Below are 16784 nucleotides of genomic sequence, written 5' to 3'. Positions count from 1 at the left end.
ACCATAAAAAGTTTATTTTATTTAATGGTATATTTGGGTTTCCAGCAATGAGTAGCATAAAAGATCCTTTAAGTAGTAATATAAAGGATCTGAGATAGCAAACATAAGTGTGTGGGATTAAATATTCCAAGAAAACTAACTCACAGGCTTAATATATATCCACTTCACTTTATTTTGTGTATTTTTGGCAGTTAACTTTAAATTGTCAGGGACATATAACTGAGAAAAAGAGTAGAGAGTACTTTGTTCTTGACCTTGTCAACTAAGGAAACAATGGATCTTCTTCTGAATATTGTTATAACATTTTGTTATAAAACTTCTTTATTAAAAAAAAAAACCTAGAGGGTCAAGTCAGAAAGCATCAAAGCCTGCTAATAAAGAATTTTTAATGTGCACTTTTGTACCTTTAATAGCGCTATCTTTAACCAAACAACTAAACAAAAATAGCAATATATCTTTACCTCACTTTCCAAATGTGAAAATTTGGGCTCCTTTCATAGCCATAGGATACCACATAAAAAGGCAAAAATGATATTTTTTATTCTAAATATCTTTTTTATTCTAAATACATAATACAGACAATATATGTATAAAACATGCAGTCCATTCTTCGGCCAGCTTACTTACCTTGAACCAAGTGAAGTTCTTGCCACTGGGAAGAAAATTCCCAATTGTAAATCAAATAAATGTTCCTGTTAAGGCTTTCAATTCCTGGATCAAAAGTTACATCTCATTTTACTTCTCTCCTTCCTCCATATACATTTATAATATAGTTAAGCCTCTGTGGGGAATGTTACTATGAGTAAAAATGTTACGGATTTACAGCTTAGTTGTTAAAACTTATAATCCATAAAGACAATAGAAATCTAATCATTTCTAAACAAAATATTGACTGAAGCTCTGCATGCTGTTATTTAATGCACCAAGTAGGCCACATCTAAAATGTTAAACTTTATTACCTAAAAGTGGCCCAAAGAATATCTGCAATGACTAAGGAAAAAAAACTTAATTTTTTGATAAGTACCCTAGTTTTTCCAGTAAAAAAATAGTAGTAACATATTAAATGACAATGAAACAAGAAAGAAAATACCCAAGAGTTACATGTTAAAATCTTTGAAGCTGAAAAATGGAAAGGAAACTTCTTCTTTCTTCTTAATTTATCTTCAGTACCTGAGTTAAAGCATAAAGCAGCAAGAGTGCAAATGATTCCAAACAACTTGGAATTTTATTGTAAACATCCCATAAAGAATGGCAACAAATTAATCCAGTTTTTTTGTCTTTGAAGATAATTGCTTAAAATGACTGGTAACTGCCAAACAAAACATCTTTCATAAACCAAGCCAGTTAGTTTACCTTTCTTTACTGAATTTTAGTTTAATGGACATTTTGTCCATATACCACATCACATCAACTATTAACTCAATGACTTTCCATCTTAAAATTTTATGGATACTAAGAACAAACATAAAGTACAGTTTTGTTAATACTTTATAAGGGATTACAAAAGACAAAGATGGTAAGTTACAGGACAAAGAAATAAATTACTGATTGCCATCACCACAGTATCGTTTAAATAATTAACATTTCTAGTACTGCCTAATGTGTATCTGGTGACATATGTAAAAACACATTTCCCAACTGGGTTTCTAAATACTTTTTATGTGATTTTAAAAGTCAATTACCAATGGTGATTATATGTATCAACAGTTTTATTTTTTAGAAAATACTTATCATGCTTTTATATGTCAAAATCTCATATTATAGGTTTAATTAAGATAGGTATAAGAATAACAAATGGGCATACAGATAAATAAACACACCTTAACTCTAAACTGCAGGGCCTTACTACTGTACTTCTCCCATCAGTAGATCATAAATTGCCAGTCTTGTTGAAGTGTGCTAAATTAGGTACAGTCTGCATTGCAGAAAGAGATGTGAGGATAAAAGTAAGCAGGATAGGAATGATTGAAAAGAAAATAATCAAGAATAAGGCTGTATAAAAAATAAATGGTTAGAAACTTGAAGGCAATTCTTATTTCACAAAATACAGCACCATGAAAAAAATTATATAAGAATTTAAATAAAACTTGGTAAACTTCATAATTAAACCTTAGTAAAGAAATTTACTAAGAGATGAAAATCAAAAAGCATGAAAATATTTTCACACTAATTTTTAAAACAAGCCTTAAAAGTGATCTTATTCTATTTTCAATAAAACCTTCATAAAGCCTCATGTAGCACAAAAATGCTGGGGATGGGGTTAACATTTAAAACAGTGAATTTTAAATGTCAAAAGTTCCATTCTCTCCCTCAGAACTGGACTATTTTTATTTTGGAACTCAAAATGTTACTAATCATTTAAAAGGCTGTATATCAAAGTAAACTGAAAATTATACAGCATATTTGTTTTTTGTGGATGTGAAAATTCCAACTTTAAAGATAAGTACCAGTTGGCAAATGTGCATAAAACAAATCCCGAGATATATAAGCAAGTAATTAAGGTGTTTATCACTATCACAAACGTACAAATTTTGAAAAATGCTCAAAAAAGTTTTTATCAAAAACTAAGAAGTGGCATTCACATTTTTCTTTTCAATCACTCTGTTATTGTCTGATGACAACCTATAGGATTACAGAAAAAAAAACAAACCCACAAAATAATAAATCACTCACATTTACTTCAAAGTATTAGAAGGTTGAGTTAGATATCTGAGCACACAGTTGTGCAGAATGAGATTTCTGAATTTTACTCAATTTCTTAGCCTCTGGGTGAAACAAAGTGCTATATGAAGAATTCTAGCATAGGCCTGATCTCTGGGAAACAGAAAGTGAAGGAAGGATAAATAAAACAAATAGAGGGACACAATACATGATAAAAACCTAGTTTATCTATCTAGAAGGCATAATGAAATGAATGATCAAGGAGTATATATATATAGGCTAAGCGCTTTAAACAGAGGGAAAGAATTGGTAGACTGTGAATACAGCTGTCTTCCATACAAAATATTATTTTTTTAATGTCCGAGATAGTGTGTCTAGTTGGAAAAAATCCACACACACACACACACACACACACACACACACACACACATAAATGTAGTCATTAGGCTGATAGGCTAGTGAATATTTTGGAAAGCATCCTATTGCTGAAAGAGATACACATGGCAAGATACAGAACCTAAAATTCTGTTTTCATAAACAGATACACATGCTAAGATCTTAAAGCTGGGAATTAAAAGATTATTAGCATTCATGAAAAATATTTTAGTTCAGTGACTATTAATATCCAGCATAGGATAAGGTTTATACATGTGTATGTTCTCATGGACCTAAATGTGTTTTATTTTTAGGAATTGATTTAAGATTTAAACTTTTCTTTAAAATTTTCGGCTCATTTCCTATTTGCTTTGCTATGCCTGAACCTGATATTATTTAGGTTTAAAGGTACTCTAAAAAATTAAAGTGTACAATATTCAATGTGATACAAATTACAACACATTCACAGGAGGCAGTGTTACAAAAAAGCAAAGTATAAACTGGGGGGTGGGGAGTATTCAGATATAAAAGTAAAAATACTATCTTCCAAACTTTTATTTTCAAACTTATTAAAATAATTTGCATGCAAACAGAAAATAATCTGTTTATTTTATAATAATTGGTAAATATGCTCATCTACCATACCCTGGTGACTTTTAAATTCTAGTAACTGAAATCAACATTATAGCAAAATGCTGTTCACTAGTATTTTCACAGTATTTCACTACATATAAAATGTGCTTAAAAATGTCTTCAGCCTTATTATTCTAATTATCTAAACCTAGAAAATCTTGATATATGGGAGATTAATGTGGCATTTTTATTTTTCAAAATAAATTATAAATAAAGCTTGAGATAGCTAAAACCACACAAATAGTAATTCTTCTACATTTGAAGGGGTCAGCTCTTCATAGAAGAATGTCAACAAAAAATTTCACACCAAAATGATACACATAATACACATTTAGGTATATCCATGAATTTAAGTAACTATGTCACTTTGATTAGGGTAAGTCAAAGTATTATTGAGTCTAGGAAAACACAGGCACAAATTTAGTCAAAATGCCCATGAGATGAATAATTAAAATAGCATATTTTAGCAAAAATCAAATGCAGATTTTTAAATGTGAATGTTTTTGAAACTATAGTATGGTTAAAAGTGTCAGCTGAGTTTATCCAGCAGTAGTTTTGGTTTAGTGAAAACAACAACAAGAATACTACAACAACAAAAAATCAGCTTGATCTACTGTTCAGTAATAGAAGTTAGTGCCATTAAGAATTCACAACAATATCTCCTTAAAGCCTGAACATCATTTCTACTGCAAGTGAAAATTGCTTAAAGTTGTAAGTACAGGAACAACCCCCACCTGACCCAAACAAAAGAGCAAAGTTATGTGTGTACTCCTTCCTTTGTACTTAAGGATTTTCAGATGCATAAAATGATTGGAAACATGAAACAAACACATCAGCTTCAGAATATCTTGGGATTACTAGGCATACATTAATTAGTTTCTTTTATCCCCAAAGTCTGATCTAAGTGCAACAAATCTGCTGTTACAATAACAGAGATCAATATTATCCCACTCACCTTAATAAATTAGTGAATTTGCAATTTCTCAAATTTGAGGAGTAAAATTGATCTTGGAACTCAAGCTCATTTACGGAATCATGTGCACTCTACTGCTGTAAACAAGACCATAAGGATCTTAAAGATTTTTTTTAAATCTATAAAATAATGACTCAATTAGGTTCTTTTCTTAAATATTATGACAGAAGAGCCCTTTGGAATGGTATGAGCAAAAATCTATTAAAGTTGCCTCAAAATATTTGCTAGCCAAAACATTCCAATTCAAACTAGCTGCTTTGTTACATTTTAAAATTCAAATGAAAACCAATCACTCACAGCTGTAAATAGCAGGTGGTAGCAGAGATACATAAGCAGTAGACCAAGTCTACTTACACAAGTATGTTCTAAGAAAAGCCTAAGATACAGCATACTACACTTATGAAAGTTTGTTAATTACAACTATTAATTTGAGGGCCAATACAATTATTAACAACCTCTCCGCTTATGAGTATTCATTCCTACTAAGCTTGTTCTATTTTTTCTTAGTCAGTAATGAATAACAGCATCTATTTTCCTTAACGTTTCCAGTAGTTGTAGTCAATAGAGGTAGCTGAGCTACTATTCAAAGAAGTTATTCTTTGTGGATGAGGATTTTTTCAAATGTTTAAGTTATTCTTTAAACTACACAAGTTCTATTAATGCAATAAAATATAATAGGAAAAAGAAAATGGATGCAAGAAACTTTTGCATTTGGCACCTTGTCTAGATTGATACCTCAAATATTCTTTTTTAATAAAATTAATGCAAACATCAGAACACACCACAAAGATTTGCTACATATTTACAAGGCACCAACCCTTTCTCACCTTTAACATGAATTAAGCAAATCAACGAAAAGCATATCAAGATCCCCCCACCCCCAAAAAACTGTAGTATAAATATATACTTCAGTTCAGTACAATTCAATAAAGTTTGGCCTGGGAAGAGTAAAATAATCCAGATCGTTCTTACAATATAGAAACTGTAAACATTTAATAGCTGCCTATAGGATTGGTGTATTGTGCAAAAGTTATTATTACTGGGTATAAGAATCAAAATGGCAAAAACAAACTATATAAAACTCTGTAAGAAGGTGCTATACTTCTGTGATACAAAAGCAAAAGAGGGATATTCAATTGAGATAAAAATGTCATGCTACTCTTAAGAAGCTGAATGCTCCTTTAATGTAGTAAATCTGTAGTGTGTTTGTGATGTGTTGTGTGTGTGTCTATATGTGGGCAGATTTTTTTTTTTTAATTTAAGGCCTAATGAGTAAGGCTTGTTTGAACAAATGAAGTGTGGAGATCAAAAGTCTTGAAACAAATGTATACTGGCATAATGGAAAAGCACCAATGTGAAAGGAAACAGAAGTCCCCACACAACTTGCTTTGTAGATTTCCTAGTAAATTCCCTGCAGTAGAAGGCCATTGAATTTTTAAAATTATTTTAAATTTATTAACTGTTAATAATTCCATCCCATGAGATGGCTAACCCTGGCTTTTTCTGTCATTTTACGCACTCTGCCTGATCTGGATGTACCAAGATTCAGAGGATCTTCAGTGGACACAAAATTGTCATTATCAGAATCATCATTATATAAAACAGTCCTCCTGCCTTGGTTTCTTGTTTTAATTCGAGGCAGTCTACTAAAACGTCCTGAAAACATGGTATCAAATTCATCATCTGCAATACGTGCACGTTTGGCTCTGGTGGCTCCTCTAGAAGTACCTCTTCCTCCTCTCCCTCTCCCTCTCCCTCTAGTGGCAGCTGCACCTCTTCCTCGACCTCCTCGTCCCCTGCCTCCTCTTCCTCGGCCTCCTCTACTCCATCTACCCCATCTGCCCCATCTGCCCCTTCCTCCTGTGCCTCTTGTCTTCCAGTTTCTTTTTCCATTGGCATATTGCTTTCTGAGTTTTCTTTTAGGCCTGGTTTGTATGAATTTGCTATAGTCATGGTCTCCATCTACGTAATCTTGATCTGTTCTGGAAGTTGATTCGGAATCAGAATCAGAACCACAGGTACTTTCAGAACTTAAACTGGATCCTAACTCTCCACTCTCTGAGGAGGATAAATGTGATTTCTCTTTTGTTTCTTTTTTCTCTTTCTCTTCTCTTCCAATGCTTTCATCTTCTTCTGATGCACTAAGTAGTTTTCTTTTGATTCCTGTCCGAGGCTCTCTGCCATCACCATTTGTAAGGGGTCCATCAAGGGAGTGATCTAAATCAAGATGAATAATTTTTAAAGTTAAACTTTGACACTGAAGATGGTTATTTAACTTCAAAAGTAAAATAAGAATTCTATCAAAAAATACTTAAGCACCCAAAGATAGACGGGGTAATGCCATGGAAAGTATTGGAGTATAAATTTAAATCTATTATAAATGGAAGACACTAACGTTTTGGGTTGTGTCTGATTGTGTTTTTTGCATGGGGCAGGGAGAAGGATGAAGGGTAGTTAGGAAGCTGGGCAGAAATTTCAAGGGCTTAAACTATATAAAGAATCATGTAGGAACATGTATCAGAATAATTCCATTCATTCAATGAACAAATATTTACCAGTAGGTAAAAATAATTTTTAGGTTATAAGCAGTAGGTAACAAATAATTACCTACTATATTGTTAGAAGTTTGAAATATAGCAATAATGAGACAAAGTCCTTGCTCTTTGAATTTATATTTTAGTCTGGAAAGCTTGATACACAATGAAGAAAATTTAAAAAAATAATAAAATACAAAAAATAATAAATAAAATTTTCAAGTCTATATATGCTGGGTATTTTAGATAAGAAAGATTCATGTAGAGGTACTATCTGAGAAGAAAACTGAATGAAGTGAGATCTGGGAAAAGAACATTCCACTGGAGGAAACAGAAACCCAAGTATAACTAGAATGGAAGAAAAAACAGGGTAGGGGGAGATAACTGGCAATGATGAAAGGTTTTAGAACAAGAGAATGAAAGGAACTTATTTATACTTTTAAAAGAGCACCATAGTTCTTCTAGATAGAAGGAATTATGGAAGAGATTAAAAGCAAAGTCCAGTTGGGACACCATTGCAATAGTCTAGGTAAGACATGATAAGGGATGTACCAATAGAAGTGATAAGAAGTGATTAGATTTGGAGATTTTCCTTCTAGAGGAGCCATCGGGACCAACCTTTTATTTTTAAAGTTTGAACTGACAGGAAATGCTGATGGATTGGGTGTCAAGTGTTAGGTACGAATGAAGATCAACTCCAGGGTCTTATGACCTAGAAATTGTTTGAATGGTAGAGATATTTTGCTAAGTTGGAGAACAGTGAAAGAGGAATAGGTTTAGGCAGTCTGGTAGAAAAAATATCAAAATTCCAGTTTAAATATACTAGAGTTCCAAATAAAAAAACAACAAAAAGAAAACAAAGCAGGTAGATGTACTTGTCTAGAGGTCAGGGGAGACTCATATAGAAATGGAGATATAATTTTGGAAGATTTCAGTAAGAGATGACATTTATTTTTTTATTTTATTTATTTATTTTTTATTTATTTATGATAGTCACACACACACACACACACACACACACACACAGAGGCAGAGACACAGGCAGAGGGAGAAGCAAGCTCCATGCACCGGGAGCCCGACGTGGGATTCGATCCCGGATCTCCAGGATCGCGCCCTGGGCCAAAGGCAGGCGCCAAACTGCTGCGCCACCCAGGGATCCCAAGAGATGACATTTAGAATCAAGAGAACAGAGGGTGCTTATTGAGAGGGAGAATAAAGAAAGAGAATGTGGCTGATGACTGAGACTTGGGATATTCCAACATCTAAAGATAAAGAAGAACTGGCATAGATAATTGAGAAGGAACAGCTAATGAGGCAGGAGGAAAAAAGGAGAGTGAACTGAAAAGCTTGGAAGGAGCAAAGATTAGGGTTCTATGGTAACCATAGTGACAAAATTAGTTTAATAGTCTAGGTGTTATAGACTGGATTCCTTTTCTGGAGGAAGATGGTGGTGGACTAAAAGGACTGACCCTAGGCTAATGTCATCTCACAGACACAACTAGATAACAATCAAATCATCCTAAATACCCCAGAAATCAACATGAAGACTGACAAAACAAATCCCACAACTAAAGGGAGAGAAGAAGCCACATTAAACTAGGTAGGAAGTATGCAGAATGCAGAAGTACCCAGAACTGGATTATGGGTACTGTAGAGGGGAGGGAGCTGTGGTCACAGAGAAGGGCAAAAGAGAGTAGAGCGCATAGGTGAATGCACAAGAAGAACATTTACCTAAAGCCATTGACTTAGAAAATGAGAGGGGCTGATTTTCATGAGTTCTTGTAATCAGTGGGGTGTAAAGCCTAGAGTTTCAAAGGTTAGCAGGCTTGACTGGGACAGAGCCCTGAGGACATAGCTCTGTGCCTAGAGAGATGGCAAGCAAACAACCTAGGGGCAGAGCATGGAAACAGTGTTTTAAACAACACCTGGGGCACACAGGAGGAGGGCTTCCTTGAGAAGCCGCTTTCATAGAGATGCCTCTCCAGAAACAAAGGAGCTGGCCAGAGCCATATCCCTCCAGTACCCCTCAGCATAAACCCAGAGCTACCAGTGCAAAGCAGTGTAGCTCTCACACTAGCTAATTAACTTGATTACACCAAGCTCCACACCCTTGCACTCTAGTGGGACTGCCCTTCTCAGTCAAGCTTGCCTCAGACTAAGCATGGTGGGTGGGCCTATCCCCCAGAAGACCAGCACAAACCACTGTCCACACCATGTCGCTAAAGCCTGTTTTTTTTTTAATTTTTTATTTATGATAGTCACAGAGAGAGAGAGAGAGAGTCAGAGACACAGGCAGAGGGAGAAGCAGGCTCCATGCACCGGGAGCCTGATGTGGGATTCGATCCCGGGTCTCCGGGATAGCGCCCTGGGCCAAAGGCAGGCGCCAAACTGCTGCGCCACCCAGGGATCCCTAAAGCCTGGGTTTTAAAGATCAACAGGATTATCTGGGATAGAGCCTAGAGGGTACTGTGCTACTCCTAGAGAAAAGGTGGACAAAAAACAAAAACAAAAACAAAACAAAAACAAAAACAAACCTGGAGATAGACAGCTTGGAAACAGTAAACTAGAAAATGCTCAGGGCACACAGATGGGAGATTATTTGCTCTTCTCAGAGTGCTTCCCTGAGAGGTAGCATTCATGAAGATTCTGCTCAGGGAACAGGGGTTGACTGGTGCCATTTTTCTCCCCTGCTCCTCAGCATAGACACAGAGCCAGCTGCAGGAAGCACTGCAGTGCCTATACTGGCTGCTTAACATGCTTACAACCAAGTCTCACACCCCAGCTTTCTGGTGAGACTGCCCTTCTCTTTTTTTTTAAACCAGACTTTTAATTATAGAGTATAAACTGATAGTTACCAGAGGGGATGGGGGGAAATCAGTGATGAGGATTAAAGAGCACACTTGTCATGATGAGCACCGGGTGATGTACAGGCTTGTTGAATCACTATATTGTACACCTGAAACTAGTCTAACACTGTAAGTTAACGACACTGAAATTTAAGAAAAAAGCTCCCCTCCCAATATAATGACCTCACAGGGTCTTCACTTCAAATGAGACTGCCCTTCTCTGTCAAGCTTGCCCCAGTACCAGTGTGGTGGGCTCCTGCCCCAGTACCAGTGTGGTGGGCTCCTTCCCCAGAAGACCAGCAGAAACCCCTGCCCAAACCATGTTTCCCTACAAGAGTTCTATAGGGCATCAGCCTTAGTGGAAATAGCATCAGATCTCATTTAACAGGCAGACTAGAACACACTAAAACTCATCACATTCTGACCAAGGAACAAATACTATATACACTGCAAGCAAGGAGAGCCTCTGCAGGTAACTGGCCTGAAGGACAGAGCAGCCAAAACAAAACAGCATAGCATATGTAGCACACACCAGACAGAAATCTCAGAAGTGACAGGTACTGAAAACTATATGACCATTTCTTCATAAAGCCTTTACTTTCAGGAGCATGAACCATAACAAGGCTTTCTTAACACATAGGAGAGGGTGAACACTTAAAACAAAATACCAAGACAGAGGATAGGAGATCATCCCAAATGAAAGAACAAGATAAGGTTACAACCACAGACCTAAGCAAAACAGACAAAATTAACATGCCTGATGGACAATTTAAAGCAACAATTATATGGATATTCATTGGGTTTCAAAAAAAATGGAAGACATCAGGTAGACACCACAAAGATAAAAGAGATAAAAAACAGAAATGAAGAATGCTGTAAATGAGATTGGAACATGCTTGATGCAATGACAAGCAGGCTGAAAGAAGCAGGGACTGATTTAGTTATACAGAAGACAATGGAAAATAATGAAACTGAACAAAAAGAGAGAATTATATAACACAAGAATAAATTTAGGGGATGTAGTGATTCCATCAAATGTAAAAACATTTGTATTATATGAGTCCCAGAAGAAGAAGAGAGAAAAGGAGGAAGAAAATTTATTTTAAGAAATAACAGAAAACTTCCCTAATCTGGGAAAGGCCCCAGGAGGCACAGAGAACTCCCAGTAAAATCAACAAAAGCAGGCCAACACCCAGACATATTGTAATTAAACTGGCAAAATCTAGTGATAAATAAAAATCTTATAAGCAGCAAGACAAAAGAAATCATTAACTTAGAAGGGAAGACCCATAAGGCTAGATGGAGATGTCTCAACAGAAACATGGCAAGTCAACAGGGAATGGCATGAAATATTAAACTTGCTGAATGGGAAAAATCTGCAGCAATGAACACTCTATCCAGCAAGGCTGTCATTCAGAATATAGGAGACATAAAGAGTTTCTCAGAAAACAAAAAACAAAGGACTATGTGACACAAAACCAGCCCTGCAAGAAATATTAAAGGGGAATCTTAGCATGGAACGGAAGGACCAAAAGTGACAAAGACGAGAAAGGAACAGAGAAAACCTCAAGATACAATGGCAAAACAAGGAGTAAAAGGGTACTACATACATATCTATCAATAATTACTCTGAATGTAAACAGACTAAGCACTCCAATCAAAAGACATAAGCTGTCAGAATGGAAAACAAAACAAGAACTATCTATATGCTGCCTATAAGAGACCGATTTTAGACCTAAAAACACCAGCAGATTGAAAGTGAGTGGATGGGGAAACATTTATCACACAAATGCATGTCAATAGAAAAGCAGGGTAGCAATACTTATATCAGATAAACTAGATTTTAAAACAAAGACTGTAACAAGAAATGAAGAAGGTTATTATATCATAATAAAAGGAACAATATAACAAGAAGTAACAAATGAAAATATTCATGCACTAACATGGGATTACCCAAATATATAAAACAATGAATAACAAACAGAAGGAAATTAATAATAACACAATAATAGTAGGGGACATAAACACTTCACTTATATCAATGGACAAATCATGTAAATAGAAAATCAAGAAGGAAACAATGCCTTTGAGTGCCACACTGATTCAGATGGAGTTAAACAAATATATTAAAAATATTTCATCTTAAAACAGTAGAATATACAATCTTTTCAAGTGCAGATGGAGCATTCTCCAGAATAGATCACATCCTACATCATAAATCAGACCGCAACAAAAATATTGAGATCATCCATGTACCTTTTCTGAATACATTGCTATGAAACTTGAAGTCAAGCACAAACAAAATATGGAATAACCACAAATACATGGAAGATAAGTACTATGCTACTAAACAATGAATGGGTCAACTAGGAAATTAAAAAGAAATTTAAAAAATGAAAATAAATGAACATGAAAACATAAAAGCAAAACATCTGGGTTACAGCAGAAAGCAATCCTAAGAGGGAAGTATAAAAGAGTAAAAGCCTACCTCAGGAGGCAAGCAAAATCTCAAAGAAACAACTTAATCTTACACCTAAAGGAATTAGAAAAAGAATAAATGAAGCTTAAAATCAGAAAAAGGAAGGAAATATTAAAGTTTAGAACAGAATTAGATGATATAGAAACAAAGAAAAAAAAAGAAACAAAGAAAATAATGTAAAAGATCAACGAGATCAGTAGCTGGTCTTTGATAAAATTGATAAAATTGGTAGGCAGACCTATCAAAAGGAAAGAAGAAAGGGCCCAAATAAAATCACAAATTAGAGAGGAGAAATAACAACCAACACCACAGAAATACAACTGTATGAGAACATTATGAAGAACCATAGTTCAACAAATAGGACAATCTGAAAGAAATGGATAAATTCCTAGAAACATATACACTACAAAACTGAACAAAAAGAAATAGAAAACCTCAACAGAACAATAACCAGCAAAGAAATTGAATCAGTAATAAAAAATCTCCCAACAAACAACATTCCAAGACCAAATAGCTTCATATGGGACTTCTATGAAACATTTAGAGAAGAGTTAATACTTATTCTTCTCAATCTATTCCAAAAAAGAGAAAAGGAAAGAAAACTTTCAAATACATTCTATGATACCAGCATTATCCCGATTCTGTAACCAGATGAAGACTGTACCAAAAAAGAGAACAACAGGCCAATATTGTTGATGAATATGGATGCAAAAATTCTCAACAAAATAGTAACAAGCCAAATACAACAATAACACAATCATTCACCATGATCAATGGGATTTATTCCTGGATTGCAAGAGTGGTTCAATATTTGCAAATCAATCAATGTTATATATGACATTAGTAAAGGAAAGGATAAGAACTATATGATTATCAAAATTTATGCAGAAATGGTATTTAACAAAGTACAGCATCTATTCATGATAAAAACACTCAATGAAGTAGGTTTAGAGGGAATATACCTCAACATAATAAAGACAATATATGAAAAACCCACAGTTACTAATATCCACAATGGGGAAAATCTGAGAGCTTTTCGTCTACGGTCAGGAACAGGACAAAGACATCCACTCTCACTATGACTATTTAACATATTACTGGAAGAAGTACAACTTTCACTATTTGCAGATGACATGATACTAAACCCAAAAGACTCCACCAAAAAACTGTGAGAACTGATAAACAAATTCAGTAATTGCAGGATACAGAATCAATGTAGGGAAATCTTTTGCAATTCTCTACACCAATAATGAAGTAACAGAAAAATTATGAAAATGATCCCTTTAATAATTGCACCTTAACTATGATACTTAGGTATAAATCTAATCAAATAGTTGAAAGGCCTGTGATGTGAAAACTATACATCATGATGAAAGAAATTAAAGATGACACAAAGAAATGGAAAGGCATTCCATGCTCATGGGACAGAAGAACAAATACTATTAAGATGTCTCTATTACCCAAAGCAATTTAGACATTAATGTAGTCTCTATTAAAATATCAACAATATTTTTCACAGAGCTGGAACAAAAAATACTAAAATTTCTACTGAACCCCAAAAGTCCCTGAATAGGCCAAGCAATCCTGAAAAACAAAAGCAAAGCAGGAGGCATCACAGTTCTGGGATACAAGTTACATTACAAAGCTGTAATGACGAAAAAAGTATGGTACTGGCACAAAAATAGACACACAGATTAACGGAACATAAGAGAGAACCAGGAAATGAACCTACAATTATATAGTCAATCTGGCAGCCATCAGCAAGCCAGGAAGAGAGTTCTGACCAGATACCCTGCTGGCACCTTGATCTTGGACTTTGAATCTACAGAACTGTGAGGAAATAAATGTTTGCTGTACATATAATGAAAAAGTACTCAACATCTCAAATCATCAGAAAAATGCAAATCAAAACCTCAATGAGATATAACTTCTCACCTATCATAATGGCTAAAATCAACAACACAAGAAACAACAGGTGTTGGCAAGGATGTGGAGTAAGAGGAACCCTCTTACACTGTTTGTGGGAATGCAAACTGGTGCAGCTACTCTAAAAAACATGTAGGTTCCTCAAAAAATTAAAAAAATAGAACTATCCTATGATCTAGCCATTGCACTACTAGGTATTTACCCAAAGAATACCAAGATATTAATTCAAAGGGATACATTCACTCTTACATTTATTGCAGCACTATTTACAATAGTCAAATTATAGAAAGAGCCCAACTGCCCATTGATAAATGGATGTCCACTATCCCCACTTTTATTCAACACAGTACTTGAAGTATCAGACACAGCAGAAAACAAAATTCATCCAAATAGGGAAGGAAAAGGGGGAAGATTGGGTAGCTCAGCAGTTGAATGCCTGCCTTTGGCCCAGGGCATGATCCTGGAGTACCAGGATCGAGTCCCACATTGGGCTCCCTGCATGGAGCCTGCTTCTCCTTCTGCCTATGTCTCTGACTCTCTCTCTCTCTCTCTGTGTCTCTCATGAATAAATAAATTAAAAATAATTAAAAAAAACAAATAGGAAAGGAAGAAATAAAACTTTCAATATTTTCTGATGACATGAGAAAGCCTGAAAGACTTCACCAAGAATAGCCCAAAAAACAAAAAAAGCAAACAAACAAAACCTGCTGGAACTGATAAATTTAGTAAAGTCACAGGAGAAAAACCTCAATGTACAGAAATCTGGTTCATTTCTATATATCAATAATGAAGCAGCAGAAAGAAAAATTAAGAAAAAAATCCCATTTACAATTACACCAAAAATAATAAGACTCCTAGGAATAAACCTAACCAAAGAGGTGAAAGATCTGAACTCTGAAAACTACAAAACACTGATGAAAGTAATTGAGGATGACACAAAGAAATGGAAAGACATTCCATGCTCATGGACCGGAAGAACAAATATTGTCAAAATGTCTGTATCACCTAAAGCAGTCTACAAATTTAATGTAATCCCAGCTCAAAATACCAACAGTCATTTTTACAGAACTAGAACAAACAATCCTAAAATTTGTACAGAACAACAAAGACCACAAATAGCCAAAGTAATCTTGAAAAAGAAAAAAAAAGCAATGCCGGAGTCCTTGCAATTAGAGATTTCAAGGTACATTACAAAGCTCTAGTGCTCAAAATAGTATGGTATTGGCACAAAAATAAGACATATAGAACAATGGAACAGAATACAAAAGCCAGAAATAATCCTACAACTATATAGTCAATTAATCTTTAACAAAGTAGGGATCCCTGGGTGGCACAGCAGTTTAGCGCCTGCCTTTGGCCCAGGGCGCAGTCCTGGAGACCCGGGATCGAATCCCACATCAGGCTCCCAGTGCATGGAGCCTGCTTCTCCCTCTGCCTATGTCTCTGCCCCTCTCTCTCTCTCTCTCTCTATCATAAATTAAAAAAAAATCTTTAACAAAGTAGGAAAGAATATCCAATGGGAAAAAAATGTCCTCAACAACTGGTGTTGGGAAAACTGGATAGCAACATGCAAATGAGTGAAAGTGGGTCACTCCCTTAAAACATACATAAAAATAAATTCAAAATGGATTAAAGATCTAAATGTGAGATCAAAACCATGAATGTCCTACAAGAGAACACAGGCGTTAACCTTTTTGACATTGGTTGTAGCGACTTCTTACTACATATGTCCCCTGAGTCAAGGGAAACATAAGCAAAAAGAAATCATTGGGACATCATAATTAGAAACTTCTGCATAGTGAAGGAAATAACCAACAAAACTACAAGACAACTTCCTGAATGGGGAAGGTATTTGTAAATGACATCCAGTTAAGGGTTAGTATCCAAAATATATAAAGAACTTACAAAACTCAACACTCCAAAATGAATAATCCAATTAAAAATGGGCAGAAGATATGAAAAGACAATTTCTTTAAGGAAGACATCCAGATAGCCAAGAGACACATGAAAAGATGTTCATCAACACTTACTGTGAGGTAAATGCAAATCAAAACTATAATGAGATAACACATCATACCTGTCAGAATGTCTAAACGCACCAACACAAGAAACACAGGTGCTGGCAAAGTTGTGGAGAAAATGGAACCCTCTTGCACTGTTGAATGCAATCTAGTATAGCCATTGTATAAAACATTATGGTTCCTTGAAAAGTTAGAAATGGAACTACTGTATGATCCAGCAGTCACACCACTGGGTATTTACCCAAAGAATACAAAACATTAATACAAAGGTATATATGCACCCCTATGTTTATAGAAGCATTATCAACAATAGCTAAGATATGGAAGAAGCCCAAG

The 16784-nt window shown here is 35.0% G+C and overlaps 1 protein-coding gene across 5 annotated transcripts in view; it reads right to left on the bottom strand.

The window, feature by feature from the left end:
* Nucleotides 1-1206: 1206 nt before the first annotated feature.
* The window catches only part of BRWD3 (bromodomain and WD repeat domain containing 3), a 201192-nt gene continuing 185614 nt past the window's right edge, over nucleotides 1207-16784 (bottom strand). For all 5 annotated transcript variants that reach the window (XM_077889094.1, XM_077889096.1, XM_077889093.1 and 2 more), the window contains one exon: nucleotides 1207-6859. In XM_077889094.1, the coding sequence (XP_077745220.1) occupies nucleotides 6105-6859 (755 nt within the window). In that variant the 3' untranslated portion in view covers nucleotides 1207-6104. The remainder of the gene's footprint in view (nucleotides 6860-16784) is intronic.

This window comes from Canis aureus, chromosome X (genome assembly GCF_053574225.1).
Source record: "Canis aureus isolate CA01 chromosome X, VMU_Caureus_v.1.0, whole genome shotgun sequence".
In the NCBI taxonomy this organism is placed as follows: domain Eukaryota; kingdom Metazoa; phylum Chordata; class Mammalia; order Carnivora; family Canidae; genus Canis; species Canis aureus.
The sequence above is the reverse complement of the archived record's forward strand: the minus strand, read 5'-3'. Positions and strand labels throughout refer to the sequence as shown.